Source organism: Bos mutus, chromosome 7, assembly GCF_027580195.1.
Source record: "Bos mutus isolate GX-2022 chromosome 7, NWIPB_WYAK_1.1, whole genome shotgun sequence".
NCBI lineage: Eukaryota > Metazoa > Chordata > Mammalia > Artiodactyla > Bovidae > Bos > Bos mutus.
In genome coordinates, this window is record NC_091623.1 from 57,056,227 (window position 1) to 57,078,632 (window position 22,406).

General features: G+C 41.0%; 1 protein-coding gene across 6 annotated transcripts in view; it reads left to right on the top strand.

The window, feature by feature from the left end:
- Nucleotides 1-22,406, top strand: part of HNRNPM (heterogeneous nuclear ribonucleoprotein M) — a 40,015-nt gene that overhangs the window by 785 nt on the left and 16,824 nt on the right. For 3 of the 6 annotated variants that reach the window (XM_070373783.1, XM_070373782.1, XM_070373784.1), the window contains exons 1-4: nt 16,490-16,635; nt 17,714-17,905; nt 18,505-18,658; nt 21,167-21,216. In XM_070373783.1, coding sequence (XP_070229884.1) covers nt 16,558-16,635; nt 17,714-17,905; nt 18,505-18,658; nt 21,167-21,216 — 474 coding nt within the window. In that variant the 5' untranslated portion in view covers nt 16,490-16,557. Of the gene's footprint in view, nt 1-8,118; nt 8,289-15,503; nt 15,557-16,448; nt 16,457-16,488; nt 16,636-17,713; nt 17,906-18,504; nt 18,659-21,166; nt 21,217-22,406 lie in introns of those variants that run through there. The other 3 variants (XM_005890716.3, XM_005890715.3, XM_070373785.1) reach the window with 3 other exon arrangements.

Consider the following 22,406-nt stretch of genomic DNA (forward strand, 5'->3'; position numbering starts at 1 on the left):
CGGGAGTTAGTCCCTCAGCTCCTCCCCAGGTGCGCGGTAGGTGTATGTGGAGCGATCGGATCTGCTGCTCAGTGTTCATCCGTAGAAACAAAGTGTAAGAGGAAAGAAAGAAAAAGGGAAACATTTTCCGTGTTCTAGGGGAAGATTTTGCATCATTAGGCGGGTTCACCTATTTCCAAACTCGGCCACCCTTTCGAGTCCTATTGGGGGCTCTGTCTCAGGTCCTCGGTTTTGAAAGTTTTCTTAAAGCGTTAAAGCATCGTCTTATGTTTCTGGTGAACCCCACTCATTCTGATTACAGTCGGCTGAGAGGTGCGGAAAGACGTTTTGCCTTCGCCCGCCAACTGTAGGGGGAGGTGAGGGGAAGGCTTGGGCACACTTTTGATTTCCCACATACATTTTTTTAAAAACCTGGTGAAATTTACAGTTTCAGCCATTTTTAGGTGGATGATTCCGTGGCATCGAGTGCATTCGCGGTTTTGTGCAGCATCACGAATATCCACGCTGAAAACTTTTTCCTCACTCTAAATAGAAACTGTAGCCATTAAGCAGTTAACTTAACCATTCACCTCTCCTGGATACCTGTACTATGCGTTCTGTCTCCTATGGATTTACCTTCCCACCAATTTTTAATGTGTATAATTAGAGTTCATGGAGATTAAAAGTGAGTGTAGTTAAGAGTAGTTTGCTTATGAACACTCACTAAATACTAGCTATATTGTTAAAAACTCTGTCTCCTGAGGTGGGGAGGAGCCGAATACCGTGGTTACTGGTCCTTGGAAATCGAGAGAAAGGCATCCTAGAAGTATTCCCAACTCTTTTGTTATTGAAAACTCTGGAAAGGGACGTGTTCATTTAGACTTTTTTAAATAACTTGTTTAAGGGAGCCTGGTAGGATATTTGAGGACCATGTTTGGAGGCCTTTAAGATATACATTTATGTCCTTTTTTTTTTTTCTTTCAAAGCAGTTATCACAGGATGGAGTGCTGCTAGAATCGTGCTAGGTGAGAAGTTATTAGTTACAGATTATAGCATCTGGGGTACATTTTCCAAATTTCCCATTTTCCACAGTCCATTTCCAAATAGTCATTTTGTGACTGATTCATTTGACAAACATAAAACAGGGCCTTCAGAAAGAATCTGAAGGTTTCAGAAATTTAAAAAAGTCTTTGTTGGGAGAACCTCAGTCTGAGACTCTTGAAATAGAGAATATTTTAGGCAGTTAGGAACACTTAGATCTATTTTGTAGGGCCATTGGAAAAGTTTGTATTTTGGGTGTTTTTGTGTGTGTGTGTGTGTGTGTGTGTGTTTTGCCTCGGGAAGCCTTTAAAGCAGAGCTCTTTAGAAAACAGTCTTCCTGCTCATAGGGAGGGACCAATGGATATTTTTGTAGTAAAGTTGATATAAGTAAAAGGAGTTACAGGGGTGGGGAGCTTGGAGGAACTCCCCTCCCTCAATCCTAGGCTGTTGGGGGCGACCAGGTGTTCCCCTAGGAGGAGGAGGATGAAAGGTGATCATTGGAGAGAAGCAGAGAGGAGTTTTCAAAGATTTTGACATGTTTGATATATATTTATAAAGAACTTCATTTTCCTTTTACTTTCTTTATAAAGAACTGAAACTGCTGGAGCACTGGGGGCCAGCTGGTGGGCAGTGAATTCCAGACTAGGGAGTTCAGATTTTTATCTTGAGAGCTTTTTTGTGATTTTGTGAAAGTCGCTCAGTCGTGTCCGACTCTTGGCCACCCCATACAGTCCATGAAATTCTCTAGGCCAGAATACTGGAGTGGGGAGCCTTTCCCTTCTCCAGGGGATCTTTCAAACCCAGGTTTCCTGCATTGCAAGTGGTTTCTTTACCAGCTGAGCCACTTTTGCGGGATGGGAAATAAGTGAGACTGGATTCTTCTCACCTTTGTCTCCACCAGGAGTGGAGTGTGCTGAAAGCTGAAAAGGCACTGAGACACCAAGCTTCATGAGGACCATGAAAAGCACAGCCCGTTTTGCAATTCCTTTTCTCTCCCAGCTGTAAGCCGACTGTTTTTTTTTTTTTATATTGATGAGAAATGCATTCCATCTAAGGACAGTCAAGATTCAGAGTTAGAGTGTATTGGGGGTAAAAATGTTCATTTTAGAGGGACACATAGGCTTAGGGGTTTTTTTTTTTTATTGTTTAAAAATAGAGGTTACACTATACATTTAAAATCAGTGACTTAACCTGCTCCACTTCCAGATTAACCTGTGGCCGAATCTGAAAGGTGAGAGATGGGCTATTTTAAAAATAAAAATTTGTATTTAGTGTAAATTTCTGGGGATGCAAGGTTAGTGTTAAGACTGTTTTACAGTCAAGAAAAGGTTTTTTTTTTTTTCAATTGAGAAAATTCAGGTTAAAGAAATTGACGCTAAGAATCTGGGGGAGGCCATCTTGACTTCAAGGCTTTTGCTGTTTCCACAGCAAACCTCTCAGTAAACAGACGTTTTAAGTGTTTTTTTTTTTTTTTTAATTTTTAACCAGATTCTTTGTGCTTTTTGCGGTAACTTGAGTGTTTGCTGCACTTTAAGAAGTGCTTGTATGCTTGATAATCTTGAGACATATTTGATGGTGAGCTCAGGATTAGAATGGGGCTCTGGATTGTTGGAATGCATGCTGCTAGCTCTTTGCTTTTTTGATTTTATTCAAGGCTAGGCTAGGGGATACTAGTCTGCAAAGATTAGGTTGCTTGTTTCATTTGGGATTTCTCAGATAGACTCCTCCATTACCGTGTTTTGCAGTGAGGTTAAATTTGAATTACCGTTTTGGTAGTCTGTGATGAGTACAGTGGAGGTTTCCCTGGTGGTTCAGTGGTAAAGAATCTGCCTGCAATACAGGAGACAGGAGTTCGATCTCTGGGTCGAGAAGATCTCTAGGGAAGGAAACAGCAACCCACTCCAGTATTCGTGCCTGGGAAATCCCCTGGACAGAGGAGACTGGTGGGCTACAGTCCTTGGGGTCACAAAGAGTCAGAGACTACACAAAGTCAAACATGGCGCTAAACAGCAAGTACAGTGTTTAGGTTTCCTTAGCCACGGCCCCAGTGGGCTTAAAGTCTAATCAGTATGTGCAGTGGTAGAATGCAAGGAGTGAATCATTCTCCAGAAAGTTTTTGGTACAAAAATACGTCATCGTCACAGTTAGTGTGCCAGCTTCTCCTTTAAACTTGTGAGTGTGGATAGTAACCTCCTTTTGCAGATGAAGGAACTGAGGCCTGGCAAAGAGCTGGTAACATTGGGGTTCAGACTTAGATGACCCTACCTCTTAGTCACATGTGGTACTACCCTCTTAGATAACTGCGCTGAACATTTATCAAGCTGCTTTTTGTTAGGCTGCTTGTTGATTCTCACAACACCCCTGTGAGCTGCGTGGATACAGGTTATGCTGGTTTTGCTGGTAAAGACCCATAGAGGTAAAGAACTGGACTCACGTGGGTAGTTAAGTGGTAGACCTGGAGCTAGAATGGTGCTCTCTACATGTTCAATACATTAGTGGAGTTCAGGATTGAAAGGATTTTTGTGAAGACTCATTCTATATAAGGGATAGTTCTGAAGGGAATATGGAGGTTGAGGGGGGTCTTTTCCCTCAAGAGATGTGGTGAGGATTTCAAGATATTGTAGTTGCTGTTTCAAACTACACTCCTGATTGAAAAACTCCAGGAGTTATGAGAGCATTATACATGGGAATGCTGTGGAAGCGTAAGAGAGGGTAGGGATTTACTGTTTTACTTAGTGCATGTAGCAGCTCTTTGTGGACTAGGCACTCAGTATTTTGTTTTTTTTTAGTTGTGATCTTTATGTAAAGTATAATTCTAGTACGGTGGAGCAGTGACATGGTAAGTTACCAATCTTCAAAGAGTATAATCAGGAAAACAGTTCCAAAACCATATTAATCATAATTAATCTTACTTGACTGACTCAGAAGCTTCTTAAGGTATTTTGGACTTATCTTTATCGATGTATTAGGAATTAGGTTATAGACTGTCAGGAAAAGTTTTTAACATACTGGGTCTATTTAGAACTTCAGATAGATAATTGGGTACCAGAATCAAATAGGGTGTTTATTGACAATTGGAAGCAAGTTAGCAAGGAGACTATCGGTAAGGCATTTATTTAGCTGGTTTAGGTAGCTTCAGTTTCTTTGAAAGATTGCAAATTTGTTAGCTTTATATAGCAGTTACAAGTCAAGTTATGTTGGAGTAAGATTTGGAATTTGAGAAACCAGCAGAAACTTTAAGAAATGTGTAATTGGCACAACAAACTGCACAGGTTGGAAGTGTGTGATTTGATATCATCACTGAATGAAAATAATACAGTTATAACCTGTAGAAGTTTTTGCTGCCCCTTGGTAATCCTGAGTCCTCCTTTCCCCCACCTCCAGGCAACTATTAGTTTGTTCTCCACATCATTATGTATCAGTGCTTCTCATTGGGAGATTTCTTTCCCTTCAGGAGACATTTGAAAGTGTCTTGGGGATTTTTTTTTCCCCCTTATCTTCATCTTCAGATCTGAGGAATGGGGCTGCTTCTGGCCTCCCTTGGGAAGAGATCAGGGATCCTGCAGCACATAGGGCAGGCTCAAACAACAAAAGAATTTTCTGGCCCAAAATGTTCATACTGTTGAGACTGAGAGAACCTGCTGTAAATTAGTTTGCCAGATTACATTTTCTCACACAGTTTTACATGGTGAAGTCATACTATATGTACGCTTTTTCTGTCTGGTATCTTTGAGTGTAATTATTTTGAGGTTCATCCATGTTGTGTGTAATTCATTACTTACTGTTGAATAGTATTTCAGTGTATGAATACAGTTTGTTGATTCATTCACCTGTTAGTGGTGAATTTAGTTGCTAAGTGGTGTTCAACTCTTGTGACCCCATGGACTGTACAGCCTGCCAGGCTCATCTGTCCATGGGATTTCCCAGACAACAATACTGGAGTGGGTAGCAGTTCCCTTTAGGGTATCCTCCCAACCCAGGGTTTGACCCGGATCTCCTACTTTGCAGGCACATTTTTTATCTAGTGAGCCACCAGGGAAGCTTGATCTCTGCCTGTTTGTAGGTAGACATTTAGATTTCCAGTTTTTGGGAAACTGGAATAAATAATGTTGTTACGAGCATTCAGGTATAAGTTTTTGCATGGATATGTTAATTTTCTTCTCGGTATCTAGTTGTGCATAACATGGTAGGTGTATTTTAACATTTTGAATTTATAATCTCATAAATTTGGGGTATTTAGGATAAAACAGTTTTTCGTCAGTGTAGCTAAATGATAATCTACCTGTAAAAATGTATTTCTAAAAGGTGTTTACAGTTGTGTTACATGTATTTTAGGGCTAGAAGAATATTCCCCTAATTCTGTTTAGAAGATAAATGAGAAAATTGAACATTTTTTAAAAATGGGATTTTGTTCAGTTATATCATCTGTACTTGAATATGTGTCATGTGAGGTTTTTTTGAGGATGGTTCTCTACTATTCTGTAAAGAATAGAGTTGATAATGATTATTAGATTTATGAAAAGGTCAATTTCTTAAGAAACTGCAAGTGATGAGATAGTTCATCTGTTTTACTTAGGAGGAAACTTCTCAGAGAGAGGAAATGATTAGCTGGAGAAGGATTTGGGTATAGTGGTGCTGTGGGCATACTTTGGGCATAACCCACATGAGCTGCCTTCTGGATGGCGAGCCCTGTGGTGTGGATTAACCCCAAACCAAATCCCCATCTTCTGTGGTTAGATTGGGCAGTTTATTCTTAGCAGTAATGCTGCATGGCAGAATTTGGCCTAGACACTTTGTTACCTTTGTCTTGTAATGAGTTATTTATACATTTTGTAATTTATAAGGTGAGTTGAGCAGTCTGTTAAAACACAGGCTAAAACTGTAACTGTGTCATGGACCCTGTGTCAGAATAATGTTTTTTAATGTTGCTGATGGAATATTTCGGCTTCAAAAGAAGCCAATTCTGTTACAATGTTTTTCTACCCATAGACCCTCTGTAGTTAGGCCCATGAAATGAAAATTGATCTCCATTTTATTAATTGTAATACTTGTCCTTCTCATCTGCTGAGGGTAAGACGCATGGACGCGTGCTGTTTGGCAGCCCTGGTGCTGGGCTTTCCTGTGGAGTAGACAGGTGGACTGTGTTTATGGTGTGCAGTCAGCCTAAGGAGAGTCTGTCATGAGCCTGGGTAGACAGAGTAAAGATTTCTAGGAATCCAGGGATTGTGTGACCCTATCCCTTTCTGTCATCTGCCAGCCCTTGTGAAGGAGGTCTGTTGATTGCATGTTGATATTGGTATCAATCAGATCATGGAGGAAGTTGCTTTCCTTAACATTTGGCACACTTGTATTTGGCTGTGAGGGACCAGTTTTTAAAAAAATACCTTGGGGACTAAAATAAGTTTTGCTAACTTTAATTTTTCCAGGTACACCGAAAGAAAGTCCTCCAGCTGCCATTCCCCACTGCAGGGAAGACATATCCTAGAATAAAGATCAACTCTTACTTTAAAAAAGGTGGTCTTGTAAATCATCAATACCATAGTCTTGATTTTTTTGTTTTCTTTGCCTTTTTGTCATGGATCACAAAGTCTCTGCTGGAATCTGTAGTTGTGGGAGTCCCTCAGTTCTCACTGGTAGAAAAGCAGAGGGCTTGGGAAGCAGACAGTGCTGGACTTGATGCACAAGAGGACTTCTGTGGCTGCTGGCTCCCTACTTGTTCCTGGTCAGCTCTCACTGGTGTCCGCCTGTGATCACGGGGGCTCAGGGAGCAGTCTTGCTCAGCTGGCCCAGCCTTGCCCTGGCTGTGCACACACTCTGGCCAGTTCCTGGGCTTTAGCCCGGGCTTCCAGCCTGTCTGGTTCTGTCCTTTGGGAGCCTGCATTTTTTGTGAACCTTTTTCCTGCTCACTCTAAGCCACATTTGTACCTGTAGGGTTTAGAAATGCTACTCCGTGGAAGCACCTAACACACAAAGGTAGAGAGTATTGCAGGAAAGTCCACGCAAAAAAAAAAATCCACCCTTCTCTACTAAAGAATTGTTAGCCTGCTTTTTACCTACCAGAGTTGCTTGACTTCAGTTTCCCTAGCCTCAAAGTAATGGAGTTGAGTAGAGAAAGGTTTCTTTCCCTTAAAAAAAACTTAAAAAAAAATCGTGGTAAGATGTATGTAAATTTCACCATCTTAAAATGATTATATGTACAATTTAATGGCATTAGGTACAGTGTTGTACCTATTCACTCACCATTTCCAGAACTTTTTTTTTTTTAATCATCCCAAACAAACTCTGTAGCCATTAAACAGTAACTCACCATTCCCATCTCTCCCCAGTCCTGGGTAACTTTACCTCTCCTTTTTTCTCTATGCCTGACTTATTTCACTTAGCATAATGTTTTCAAAGTTCATCTCTTTTGCAACATGTATCAGCACTTCATTCCTTTTTTTTTTTTTTAATGACTGAGTAATATTTCATTGCCTGGATCTAGCACATTTTGTTTATTCCGTTCATCTTTTGGTGTATGCTTGGGTTGTTTTCACCTTTTGCTACTGTGAATAATAACTGCCTAGGAGTGGAATTGCTCGGTCCTCTGGTAATTATGTTTTAACTTTTTGAGTAATTGCCAAACTGTTTTGTAGTAACTGCACCATTTTACGTTCCCACTTAAAAATTTTTTTTGCCCCACAATGAAAATTACTTATTTGTAGGGCTGAAGTTTGTTGGGCCTATGTGTACCACCTCTTTGGGGTTCCATGAAGTCTTATAAATCTTCCCTTCTGTTTTCCTGTTACTGTCTTAGAATTAAAGCACCTCAGGTAGGGAGATGGCCTCCGCACCCCCCACATATGTTAGAGCCCCACAGGAGTGTGTGAAGGCCTAGGAAAGCACATTTGTCTTGGAAATGGTTTTTTTGATAGGTGGATTTTCAGGAGTGTACTACTGCAGTTTTCTGCTCTATGGACCACTTCAGTTTGAGTGACTCAATATTCTTGTGTTATATGTAACTTTGCCTGAGATAATCAGGATAATTTGCCTGGAAAATCAAATATTGTCTTTTGGGTTGTGCTAACTTGTGAATGTTTTTTTCTCCTCTTTTGAATTCAGTGAAGGAGAACGACCTGCTCAGAATGAGAAGAGGAAGGAGAAAAACATAAAAAGAGGAGGCAATCGCTTTGAGCCATATGCCAATCCAACTAAAAGATACAGAGCCTTCATTACAAACATACCTTTTGATGTGAAATGGCAGTCACTTAAAGACCTGGTTAAAGAAAAAGGTAATGGTACTGGTGGTTGAGTAGGGTCAGAAGGTTGGTGTGTCATCTTCTCTGTGCCTAATTCCTTGGTTATTTTTTGTCAGTGGAAGCTGTTCTGAGTAGAGCATGTGTTCTCTCCAGGCTTGAGAGCTAAGCCCCGTCCCCATCCACCCTACCTTTTTTCCTTTTTTTTGTGGTCATGCACTTGTGTGTCAGATGGGGGCATTTGTATGATCCCTTGGCCTATGAATGATTTCACTGGCTTAGTATGGTTAACAGGGCTTCGATTAAACTTGAGGGGAGCCTCTTTCTTAGGGAATTAAGGAAACTTTTTGAATTCTTCCTATTAGGTGGGAGAAATTTTTTTCTTTTCCCTTTTTGTTTTAAAATTCTGGCGGGAAGGTAGTACTTTGTCTAAATTTTGCGGATGTCTTCCTGGGATCAAAATTTGGTGGCTGGAACGTGTGCTGCTCAGATTCTAAATTATAAATCCATGCCCTGGGGAGGAAAACACAGACTCGATCGGCAGTTGGGTAGCTCAAAGTAAAGCATCCGCTGTGTAATTTGGTGCCTTCAGGCACCCACCAGTCCCAACCCTGGTGTCCAGAGTCTGGTTGAGGCAGAGGAAGGAACGGAAGCCCTGCTGCCACCAGGAGGCCCTGGGCGGTTGGCTGCCCCCGTGTCCTCTGTTTCTGCCTCCTGTGCACACCGTGTGTGTCCTCCTCCTCGTCACACTCTTGTTCTGCTGCGTTTGTCGTCTTTTCCTGATTCTGGGCCCTGCTGGTGGCACACAGGGCTAAAGAGATTGCTCAGCCCTGGTTTAGATGAAACTTGATAGAGAACCATTTGTCTAAAGGCCTGGAGGTCTCCCCTCACTCTTACCCCATGGGAAACCTAGAATCAAATAATTCTTAACCGGAGTCTTTTTGAAGGACTGAAAGGTACTGGTTTTTCTGGAGCATTCATAATGTAAAGAGATTTGAGCTTGATTTGTCAAATGATTAACATCTCAGTGACAGACAGATGCCACTTGGATAGGCCATTTTGGTATGTGTACTGGTGCTCCCAGCATTGGGTTTTGAAATTATGAACGGCCCACTGCCATCATGGTCCCATCATTTAATTCAACCACAACATGCCAGAAGCATTAGGCACTGTGAACCTCTCTGTACAGTCATGTAGGCTGCTCCCATGTAGTATTTCTCCAGGTAACATGGATGGAAAAACGTTCTGGTGTGAGGTTTGTTTTCCTGCCTTGATCAGCCAAATCATTCCTGCCAGTGCTCCTAGGGCACGAGTGAAGTTTCTTTTTGTCTGAAGGGCGTGTCACGAGGCATCCCAGATGCAGTGTTCTTGGTTTTTGGGACTGCTGCTTCAATAAAGCTTAGAATTTCTGTACAGCACAGTTGGGTCTCATTCGAATTAGTTTTTGGAATAACCTCCAAATTTGTGTTCTCGCGATTTGGTTGAACCGCTGAATGGATACATCCATTGATAATAAGGTATAGTAGTTCCAAGAACCAGGAATGTGGCTTTGAAAATGCAATTGTTAGAACTTTGTAAGAGATTGCAGGCCAAATTATTTTCCATTTTTAGGAGTGTGTGAACCAGTTTTGGGACATGATGGATAAAGTAGGTGACATTTTTACTGCTTTACCATTCAGTAATTCAGTTTTGGGAGCCTTAAAGCTGGTAGCAGCAGCAGCAGCCATGACGTTTCTGGATGTAGAAGCAGTTCACCTCAACTTCCTATTTGCACTGTATTAAGTGTGGAGCCAGCCTGGTGGTTTATTCGGATACTTCCAAACTGGTTCTCATATTCCCCTGGCATACTGCTATGAATGCCCTGGCTCAGCCCTTTCAGTGTATTTTTGGTGGTGTAATTTAGAATTACAGGTGTGCAGTAAATCAGTTATTTTTAATAAACCTTAAAATGTTCTTGTTTAGCGCTCCCCTGTACAGGTTAAATTAATTACCTTTCTGTTTAATTAAGTTTTAGCAGTATTGGATTGTGGATAAAGGGATTCATAAGAGAAAGGTAATCTTTTCATGGTAAATCTTATATTCAGTATGTGAAGTCAAAAGAAAATTACTGTTTATGTAAGTACAAATGTTCTTATTTTCATTTTGAGGTTTTTAAAACTTTTAATTCATGTCTTGGTAAACAAAAATATGTTTCAATGATTATTTGAAATCTGAAATATATTCTTAAAATCTGTCGCAATGTTTTAAGGTTTTAGAAGACTTGTTATTGCACAGGGGAGAAAAAAGTTGGGGATAGAGGCTCTTACAGTCTAAAAGTATTATTCTCAGGACAGTCTCTGAAGTGGGCAAACCACAATAATGGGCTGTTGTGATCCAACCACTCTTTATCAGTCTGTATTTTAAGGTCTGTTCCTGATGAAATCATACCCCTGTTGTTTTCAGAAAACTAGTGAGATGGCTAGAATTAGTTGTCCTCGGCTTAGAGATGTGAAAAGTGCTCTGTCATTGCAGCACTACCTATAATATATAATAGCTGCATCTCAGAACTCAGTAGCTTTGAGATGGCAAGACAGGAGCTTTTTTCTAAGGATGATCACGCATCATGTACCCCTCCCTAATTCCTGCTCCTTGGACACCAGGTATATCTTCTCTGTTTGTTAGCTTTTAACAGCCTTCTCATCATGTACTCCTCCCTAATTCCTGCTCCTCGGACACCAGGTGTATCTTCTCTGTTAGCTTTTAATAGTATTCTCGGAGCACCTGTTAGTAATGCATGTCTTATGTGAACAGGCCGCTGGTGCCTTTTCCCCTGGATGGGATCACAAAGCTTGTTTGGTGGCAGTGTCATGCAGTCAGCATTGCTGGTTTTAAAGAGAAGAGGTATGAGAGCTTTGTTTCCTTCTGTGCCAGGCTGCTTCCGCTGCCCCCTCTTGCATCATAAACCATTCAGGGAGAGATGGATTAAACAGCCCACAGAACTGAACTCACCCTTCCTTGAGCTTCCCTGTTCCTGCTCTGAATGTCCTGAAGGTGCAGAGAGGTTTTTTGTTGGCTCAAGAAGATCTACATTGTGTATCTAGGAGCAGAACTTTATTTTCAATTTAAGTAAAAGTCCCTACCCAGCCTGTTTGGCTCCTCATGTTTTCCTTTGTCCCTGTGATCATGCTTATTTTTAATGGAGATATTATGTGGAACATATGACTCCATGAACACTGAAGAGTGGATTGAAACAAAAACTGAAATCCAATGTAAGATAAATTTGAATTGGAGACTGCCAGACTAGGTTTGCAAGTGACTGAACAGTCTCACAACTGCCTGGTTTTCATCACTTGACAAATACTGGTAGACACGAACATCTCAAGAGTGTTTGACTGTAAGGTCTGGGCGAAAAATTAAGACTTCTGTGAGCAAAGGGTGATTGATTGATTTTGGGAATTGTAAACTTGAAGGGTGTTATGCACCGTTTTAGAGAAGTCCTGTGTGCCCAAGGAAAGCTCATAGTTGAGCTGTTCTCCAGCAGCCTGGAGGTGGGGCCGCTGCACCCTGGCAGGACTGAGCTGGGAGCGCAGTGTGAGGAAGACAGAAGGCCAGCGGTACAGCTTACTCTCAGTCAATCTCAAGGGTAGCAGCAGTCAGTTTAACTTGTGTAAGCAAGGATTTCTTAAGCACTTAATCCTTCTGTTTTTATTGAATGCGTCACTTTAAGTAAATTTCAAATTCCAGCTGACAGAAAACTGAGGCCCAGAGGGCAAGTATAGTCCAATAGTAAGTCTGTTGGCTCTCAGTGATAATCTACATTGTGAGTCTGCAGAGCAGAACTTTATTTTCAATTTAAGTAAAAATCCCTTGGTAAAAATACCAAGTCTGTGACTCCTTTATGATTTCCTCTGTTGGATATTCAGCCTGCTTTTTGGAAAGGTCTGTTGCTGCTGCAGCATTCATATTTGTGGGTACTTGGATCGAACCTTAACAGTACAGCCTGCCTGTCTTACTTGTTGGGTTTCGGTCAAGTTAGAGAGGCAGTGTTCTGCTGTGTGGAATTAGCAGCAAGAATGTGCTTAATCATTTTTTCTAACTTGTCCATGAATTGAATATTCATTGTATCGGATAATGTTTTTTGCTATGTGTCAAGTTAGCTGTATAGCAAAGAAACACGCTTTCCAAGTTAAAATACGCATTTTTCCCCGTGCACCCCTCCATTAGAGTGGCTCCCTGAGCATTGGCTGAGTGACAATGTTTGATAACATGGTTTTGAGCTCCTCCCCCACCCCCTTTATTCCTTTCACTTACGAGTTTTCTTCAGTGAAGCTTTAGCCCCTGTACTTTGGTACAAAGATGCGCAGGAGTGTTAGAGCAGAGTAGCTCCAAGGGACTACCTGAGTTCTTTGGGAGTTGCTCATTTTCTTATCCTCATCATGTTTTATTCTTGAGGTAATATTTTGAATAATCCACCTAAATGTTGGTTAACAGTGAGTTCTTGGAGCATTTTAAAATAAAGGTAGGTAATAACATTTGGCATTCAATTTTTCAAAGACTTCGTTTTTTCATTCAGAAACTTTGATGTTTAAAGCTGCAGTAGAATTTGTTTTAGCAGTCTATCTACTCTTGGGATTCCATGGATTCCATCCATGATCAGGAACAAGAGGAGCAGCAGTATTTTCCATTAATACCTGCAGATTCTATCTCTACGAGACTTGAAACTGCCAGTTTGTTAACTTTGCCTCACAGCCTTAACTTCTGTGCTTGGGTTGATTTGTTCTTTTAAACTTCATTTCATTGAATGTGACTAGACTATGAATAGTTGACACATTTTGCCTTCAAAGTGTTAATAGTTGCACTGACTGTACTTAACAGGCCTTTGCTTTAATAATGTAAAACTAAAGGAGAGGTGACCTTTTTAAAGGTTTTGTTACCATCTTCCTGTAGAGAAGTATGAATTGGTAACTGTTGCAGATTGTCTAACAGTGGTTTGCTTACACCTCTGAATTCATGTGGTCTCTCAGGGTAGAGATCAGAAAATTATGAATTTATGAGGAACGTGGTTATTATGGAAACAGTGCTACTCATGGTAGAACCGCAAGACTTGCCTGACCTATAGCTAAACTGAGGATGGAGGTCTTTTAAATATAATTTTTAATAAGCAGCTGTACCTTTTGGGGAAGAGAGAACCCTTTAAGCAGAGTTATTGGTAGAGAGGATTGAAGTTGGATTCGTGCTGTCTCTAGAATGTTAAGTAGACAAAGTCCTAATTTCTAAACCTGGCTTTTGGTTAAAATGGTTATGATCATGGAAAAAGGTTTGGTTTAGACTTGCTTGGTTTCTGGGTTGCAGTGACAACTTTTTGATAAATCAGTGTCTTTATAGGCACAAACTAGAAACTTCTAAAAATGCAACAGTATTTGAATTCTGACAACATGGTTACAGCTGTCAGAGTTAGATACTGTGATTTTTAAATTTATTTTTAAGATTATTAGGTAGTAGTCTCAGTTCTAGGAGGTTAACTTGGGATGGGGTCTCTTTCACTGTCTTGATACAACTTGACATTTTCATCAACGTGGAGTCAAGGGCTGTTGGTCCTCAAATGGCTGCTGCTATTGAAATAAATGGCTTTTAACATGGCCTCAAGAATGACCACAGCATTTTTGGACTTTCTTTACTTTTGTAAGGATGACAGAAAGCCAATTTGTATGACTATTTATTCCTTGGCTGTGATCATTTTTCAGTTGTGCATAATCCAAAAGTTAAACTAAACCAGTTCCTCCTAATTTTTTCTTTAGAAATAATCCTAATTTCTTTTCTTTGCACCGATTTTCCTTCCTGTTTTGTGCAAAGTGCTGGTGTAGTCTGTAATATTTCAGGAAAGGACAAAGGAGGTGAGGCTATAGATTTAAACTTTGAATCCTTGACCTTCTTCCTGTCCACTGCCATGCAAATATATTACTAATAAGTATGCTCTTCAAATTAAAAAAAATTAATCTTACTTTGCACTTAAGTCTTTTTGTGGTATATTAATTTAAAAATCCTTATAATTTTAATATCCTTTGAACAAAGGAATAGGCTAGGCAAGACTTGGGGCCATTAAGAGATTTATTTTTGTACTGCTAAACCAAATTGAAAACTGAGTGAGAGGAGGCTTTATCATCATAAAGAATAATCCTGAAAATGAAAAAAATATTTCTTGAAACAAAAGCCCTTTCTTGACTTTGGAGAGTCTGCTTAGTTGTTATTTCCTCCAAGTTAACACTAAAATTTCTAGGCTTTTTTGGTGTGTTTGTGCCATCTTCAAGTTCAGCAGCCATTTTGGTGGTTGTCTTGGTGGGTTCTAACATCTGGTTGTGGTGGTCATGAATTGGCAATCCAAACCTGGAGGAAAATCTGTGGGTTCTTTGGAAATGTTTGTTTTTTTCCCCTTTTGTGTCGACTAGCCTTCTGAGTGAGTCTTTGTAGCTCTTGAGGTGCCAACTGAGCTCTAAGTCTGCATTTATCTGTGTCCTGTAGTGAGAAGGTTGAGAGAGCAGTGAGAATAAAGCCTGGCTTAATTCATTGAAAAGAATGCAGATGCTGCTCTGGTTTTGTGATGGATAAGTTATACATCCTGCTTGTGATAGTTATGAAGCCTAGTGCTGTGTGCAGAAATCAGCCACAGAATTTGTGGGGCCCAGTGCAACATAAAAGCACCAGGCCCCTTATTTAAAAACTACTGAGCATTTCAAGACAGCAGCAGAGCGTTAACTATGTGCATGGCCCTCAGCAGAGCCCAATGCGATTGGACAGGTTGCACACTCCTGTAGCCAGCCACGCTGTGTGTGCGCCTTTTGAGCATATACATGTACACATCTTTGTAGTGAACAGTTGAGCTCATTCAGTGGCATTGCATTTAGTGTGCTGTTTACCTGCTTTCAGCAGTCAGTGTATGTGTAAAAGTGTTTTCCTTCCTTCTTCCCAAAAGTGAATCATGCAGACTTCTTTCCTGTAGATTTGGATTGCCTGTAGTCATGAACGAGCATTTCAGACAGGGAAATAGCTTGTTTGAGGTGGGAGGAAAATCAAGGACATATTGTTAACAAGTTTCACCTACTTTTACTGCACACCTGTAATGCCTAGTGTGGCGGTTTAGAGAACATGGAGTGTTTCTGGGCTTTCTTATAAGGCAGAGGCTCCATACAAGGTTGCTGATGATTGTTCTAAATTCCCATTGTTTTCTTGGCTTTTCTCCCTTGGTTTATGTGTCGTCTGGAAACTGATTTGTAGTTGGTGAGGTAACATACGTGGAGCTCTTAATGGACGCTGAAGGAAAGTCAAGGGTAAGTGTCTGAGAGAATTTCTTCTGTGGATTTACTACATGAAAAATGTAACTGTATGGTGGCGTGGAATCGAATGAAATCAGGAAGGCAGTGAGTGCTCATGTTACAGTAGCTATGTTTGGTTTGCCAAACATCCGAGTGGGGTGGGAGGGGATTTGCCAACTGGAGTCCCGCTTTTCCAAATGGCTGGCCAACGAGCTTCTTGGTATTCTTTTTGGATGCCCAATTTGGATAACTGGGGACCAAGAGCAGCATTGTCTCTTTGTTAACAGAGGAATTGGCTGTGTGTGAATTATGCATGGAATTTTAGCGGTGGTATATTAATGTAAAACGTGTGTTCTTGTCTAGAAAATGTTACTTTTGGTTGTTTGCTGAATTTGAAAGTTGTGTGAACCAAAGATTCTGAAAAGTTGCCTTTGTGCCAGTAAATTGTAAAACAAATAATAAAATGTGAACGTTTAAAATTGGCCTCGTTTAAAGAGAAAATTAACTATTTTCTGTCGTGCAATAGAATGGCTTAGAATAATCAAAAGGATGAGCTTAATTTATGGAAGGGATGGATTTAAGGAGGAGTATGACAAGGAATTGATTGAGTGCCGAGGGAAGCAGATCTAAAGTTTGTGTGATTTCTTGGAGAACCTGAATTAGGTCTGCTCATTATAACTTCAGCAGCACTAGTGCAAAAGCTGGTAATGTGAAGAGAGGAGACGCTAGGAGCGGAGCTCTTAATAAGGAAGGCCAGGCAAGACACTCTGTCAGCTTCCCCTTAGAAGGGTTAATTTAAAAACTGTTACAAAAATCATACTTTTAATTTATAACTGTCACTGAAATTTACTTTTTTTTCTTTTTTCCCCCTCTTGCTCTTCTGACTGGTCTGTGGCTTCTTCCAAAGGGATGTGCGTAAGTATTGTCTCATTACTTATTGGCAATTGAACCTTCTTAGCTGTAGGACTGGTTTCACTCATTTCCTTTTGACTCTTCATAGTGTTGTTGAATTCAAGATGGAAGAGAGCATGAAAAAAGCTGCTGAAGTTCTAAACAAGCATAGTCTGAGTGGAAGACCACTGAAAGTCAAAGAAGTAAGCTCATGAAACACTGTGGATACCATCTGTAGTTGTCGAGTTGTCCCTGTTTGGAGATAGGAAAAGACAGACATAGTCCTTGGTGACATTTTACAGAGCAGAACGTCCTGTTGTTTTGTAAAGAGGAGGGTCAGTCGCAGGCTTCAGCAATCTTTCCCATAAGAACTTTGGGATAGTGGCTGAACATGTCTTGAGCCACTGCCTGCTGCCTTCCTGACACCTGTGGTTTGTCTTAGGCCAGCCTGCCTTGGTTTGGCCACTCAAACTGAGCCCATGGTTTTCTACTGTGTGTGTGTTTGTTTTTAAGGTATTCTACATCTGCAGTTTTACTCAGTCTGAATCCTCATCTTTTTTTGTTAAATGTGTTTGAGTCCTTTTTCGTAGCTAATCCAAATCAGGTGTCTTCTGTCCCTGAATGAAAATGGGAGGTTTTTGGTTAATTCAATCCTTCCTTGACTTATTTTTACCTCCTACTCTTGAAGGAAGGTCAGTAAGTACACAGAGGCCAGAGAGGAAGCATGGTAGGACTTGAGTGCTCTCATGTGAAGGTGGCACACAAAACAGCAGAGTTCAAGAATAAACACCAGCGATTCATGAACCTTTGCACACATTACTCATGAGTTGAATACCTGAATTCTTGAAGGATGAAGTAAATAACCTTGGTGATTTAGAGCTGTGTTTTCAAACTTTTGGGAAATCACCAATGGGGTTTACACAAATTATAAAACCTCATTGAATTAGTGAGAATTCAATTATACCAAGCCCTTGAAGATCTTATTTCAACCTGGAAGTTCTGGCTAATCATTTCATCCACCCCTTTACCTTTTGTTTTTTTCTTAGTTCAAATTGAGAGCTAAATTTTATACCCTTCCTTTCTTCCTCATTCTTTTGGCTGGAATTGTTCCTGGCCTGGCAATTTGGTTTTAGTTCATTTGAATTTCTTGTTACAGATTTTGAGAAATGGTTTCTAAACATCCTCTCAGTATCTGAAATTTTAGGAACATCACTTAACTGTTGGAGCTGGTTTTAATTGTCACTGGGTCAGTTAAATATAACCCTTTTGTGCTTATTTTAGGATCCTGATGGTGAACATGCCAGGAGAGCAATGCAAAAGGTGATGGCTACGACTGGTGGGATGGGTATGGGACCAGGTGGCCCAGGAATGATTAATATCCCACCCAGTATCCTAAATAATCCTAACATCCCAAATGAGATTATCCATGCATTACAGGCTGGAAGACTTGGAAGCACAGTATTTGTAGCAAATGTAAGTAAATGGACACATTGTTTCGTAAAGTTTGAGTTACTGCTTTAGATGGTCTTGTCAATGAGTTAAAACAGTAGCTCTGACATTTGAGCTGGGGGTGGGGAGGTGGGGGAGCTAAAGGAGGGTTATGGGCTTTATCCCCTAATGACCACAGTAGTCATAAGTCACACAGGCTTGACCCATGGTCCTGTTGGGGCATGTTTACTGAGTTCTGCTTGTGTTTGTAAGAGTACGTGCCGGGTAAAGTATATGAACAGAGGTTGTATATTGATGTTCCCTTCTTGTTACGTCTGGGTGTATGGTAATAAACCTTTGTCATTTGCAAAGGGAAAAAGTGGATTGGGGAGGATGATGGTAAACCTTAAATGGGGAGCAAAGTTTTTTAGTATTCACAAAATAAGCATTACCTTGAAAGGAATGAGGTGACTTAAATCGTTACTTTAGAGAAAAGACTTTACTATTCAGTAAATAGTAGTTAAAATAGGCTTATGACATTATTTTTGTAACATTTTCTAATGCTTGTTTTCTACCCAAAGCATGTCACATTCATGTAGTAAAAATGTTTACAGTGAGATTTGCCTCTCTCTTCTCTTGATTAGCTGGATTATAAAGTTGGCTGGAAGAAACTGAAGGAAGTTTTTAGTATGGCTGGTGTGGTGGTCCGAGCAGACATTCTTGAGGATAAAGACGGAAAAAGTCGTGGAATAGGCACTGTTACTTTTGAACAGTCCATTGAAGCCGTGCAAGCTATATGTATCCTTTTTTTGGAATTCAACTTAGTGAATTTAGTTTGGCTTAAATGTTGTATTAGTAATGCAGGTTTGTGTGGGGAAGTGGTAATTTTGTGTATTAGCATTTCCTGTGTTACTAGAGGATCCTCAGGTGGCGCTAGTGGTAAAGAATCACCTGCCAGTACAGGAGATGCAAGAGATATGGGTATGATTCTTGGGTCAGGAAGACCCCCTGGAGGAGGCGATAGCAATCCACTCCAGTATTGCTGCCTGGAAAATCCCATGGACAGGGGAGCCTGATGGGCTACAGTCCTTGGCGTCTCAAAGAGTCAGACACAAGTGAACGTGTATGTACACATGACTAGAGAAAATACGTTCAGTTCAGTCAGTTCAGTTGCTCAGTAGTGTCCGACTCTTTGCGACCCCATGAATCGCAGCACGCCAGGCCTCCCTGTCCATCACCAAGTCCCGGAGTTCACTCAGACTCACATCCACTGAGTCAGTGATGCCATCCAGCCATCTCATCCTCTCATCCCTTCTCCCCCTGCCCCCAATCCCTCCCAGCATCAAAGTCTTTTTCCAGTGAGTCAACTCTTCGCATGAGGTGGCCAAAGTACTGGAGTTTCAGCTTTAGCATCATTTCTTCCAAAGAAATCCCAGGGCTCATCTCCTTCAGAATGGACTGGTTGGATCTCCTTGCAGTCCAAGGAACTCTCAAGAGTCTTCTCCACCACCACAGTTCAAAAGCATCAATTCTTCAGCACTCAGCCTTCTTCACAGTCCAGCTTTCACATCCATACGTGACCACAGGAAAAACCATAGCCTTGACTAGACGGACCTTTGTTGGCAAAGTAATGTCTCTGCTTTTGAATATGCTATCCAGGTTGGACATAAATTTCCTTCCAAGGAGTAACTGTCTTTTAATTTCATGGCTGCAGTCACCATCTGCGGTGATTTTGGAGCCCCCAAAAATAGTCTGACACTGTTTCCACTGTTTCCCCATCTATTTCCCATGAAGTGATGGGACTGGATGCCATGATCTTCATTTTCTGAATGTTGAGCTTTAAGCCAACTTTTTCACTCTCCACTTTCACTTTCATCAAGACGCTTTTGAGTTCCTCTTCACTTTCTGCCATAAGGGTGGTGTCATCTGCATATCTGAGGTTATTGATATTTCTCCCTGCAATCTTGATTCCAGCTTGTGCTTCTTCCAGTCCAGCGTTTCTCATGATGTACTCTGCATATAAGTTAAATAAGCAGGGTGACAATATACAGCCTTGACGTACTCCTTTTCCTATTTGGAACTGGTCTGTTATTCCATGTCCAGTTCTAACTGTTGCTTCCTGACCTGCATACAGATTTCTCAAGAGGCAGGACAGGTGGTCTGGTATTCCCATCTCTTTGAGAATTTCCCACAGTTCATTGTGATCCACACAGTCAAAGGCTTTGGCATAGTCAATAAAGCAGAAATAGATCTTTTTCTGGAACTCTTTTGCTTTTTCCATGATCCAGCAGATGTTGGCAATTTGATCTCTGGTTCCTCTGCCTTTTCTAAAACCAGCTTGAACATCAGGAAGTTCACAGTTCACATATTGCTGAAGCCTGGCTTGGAGAATTTTGAGCGTTACTTTACTAGCATGTGAGATGAGTGCAATTGTGCAGTAGTTTGAGCATTCTTGGGCATTGCCTTTCTTTGGGATTGAGAATATGTTACTGTGGATATTATTACGGGAGTCCAATACTGTGTAGATAGAAGCGATGGTTCGAAAATGGGCACATGTCAATGGGTGGTCTTCTCCAGGGTTTTCTTTTTAGAGGGTCTGATTTGAAGGGAGAGGTAAATCCTTACAGGGCCTGTCTTCTCCAGTGGATTGACATTCTGGAAAAAGCACCTCTCTGACTCTAGGCTGCTCACTCTAGAGTGACCACAGAGAGGATACCACACAGGAACACTGATCTTAAACTCTGGTAAGATTGTCACTGAGTATATTAGCCAGAAAACACAGTACTTCAAAACATGCTAGAAGACCGGGCTTATTGGATGCACTAGGAAAACTGATGTCAGTGCTGTTGTTTTTTTTGCTGGGAGGTGGCGGGCGAAGGGGGCGTTCATGTAGCACATGGAATCTTAGTTCGCTAAGCAGGGATCAAATCTGCTTTCTTTGCATTGGAAGCATGACGTTGAACCATTGGACCATGGAGGGAGTCCCTAATGTGAGTGCTTTTTAAGAGGAGAATGGTTTAGTGAGAAGTATAAGATTTTTTTTTTTTTTTAAGGTTTTTTGAATGAAGATCCACACCTAAGGAGTAAGCAGAGGTTTCGTTTTATCCCCTTGAGCCTTGTTTATTGTTGCTTTTATGTTTACTGTAGGAACAAATACTTGAAAGTATAAGCAGGAATCAAAATTACTCATAAATTCACTACTTAGAGGGACTGGTGGCAGCAGTTGGAGTATTTTTCTCTTGGGTATTTCTCTCGTGCTATGCGTGTTTTTAGAATTGCAAGAAATAGCCTTAATTGTAATATCAGCTATGTTTAATGGCCAGCTGCTGTTTGACAGACCAATGCACGTGAAAATGGTAAGTTAATAGGATCTTTTATTTATTTATTGGCTCTGCTGGATCTTTGTTGCCGCACACTGACTTTCTCTAGTTGCTGGGAGTGAGGGCTACTCTCTAGTTGTGGGCCACAGGCCTTTCCATTGCAGTGACTTCTCTTATTGTGTAGCACAGGCTCTAGGGCACATGGGCTTCAGTAGTTGTGGTTCATGGGCTGAGTTGCTCCGTGGCATGTGGAATCTTCCTGGACCAGGGGTTGAATCTGTGTCCCCTGCATTGGAAGGTGGATTCTTAACTATTGGACCACCAGGGAATTCCAAGGATCTCTTTAATATACTCAAATAAGGTTAGCAAAAACATGGGATTATTTAAGAGTGTACATGCACATAGCCATTCTGCTCTATTTATGGATCAGTCTGAGTCAGAGTCTGCAGTATGTTGAGCAAATTTATGACAGAAATAACCAATAACTTTTGCTCATGCAGCTCTTCAGATATTTTTTCCTTTGCATGATCAGGAGTCACTTGAGTATCCTGTATCCTGCTTGAGCAAATGGTTGGTTTCAGAGAATGGTTATATACATAGGTTTCAATTTTCAGAGTATTAAAAGTATGTTTGGTTAGCATCCTATCTGTTGTAAACATAATGAAGTCTGATTCAGAAAGCCTTTAAAGTTCTTTTGGAGCATTTTAGTATAAACATTAGCCCAGCTGTGGCTGTGCCAAAGATGCCAAAGATAACAGTATTAATGATTAATACAGGCATGACTGGAACGTGCTGAGGGTCATCTAGTTAGGACTGAAGGTCAGGAAGAAAACAGAAGAAACTATTAAGGATTTGTTTTGTTCCTTTAAGCGTTCAGTTTAGTTTTTTGAATAGATAATTGCTTCACATGATTCACCTGATAACTCAGTTGGTAAAGAATCCACCTGCAATGCAGGAGACCCCGGTTCAATTCCTGGGTTGGGAAGATCTGCTGGAGAGGGGATAGGCTACCCACTCCAGTGTTTTTGGGCTTCCCTTGTGGCTCAGCTGGTAAAGAATCCACCTGCAATGCGGGAGACCTGGGTTCCATCCCTGGCTTGGGAAGACCCCCTAGAGAAGGGAAAGGCTGCCCACTTGTATTCTGGCCTAGAGAATTCCATGGACAGTCCATGGGGTCACCAAGAGTTGGACACAACTGAGCGACTTTCACTTTCATGTGATTCAAA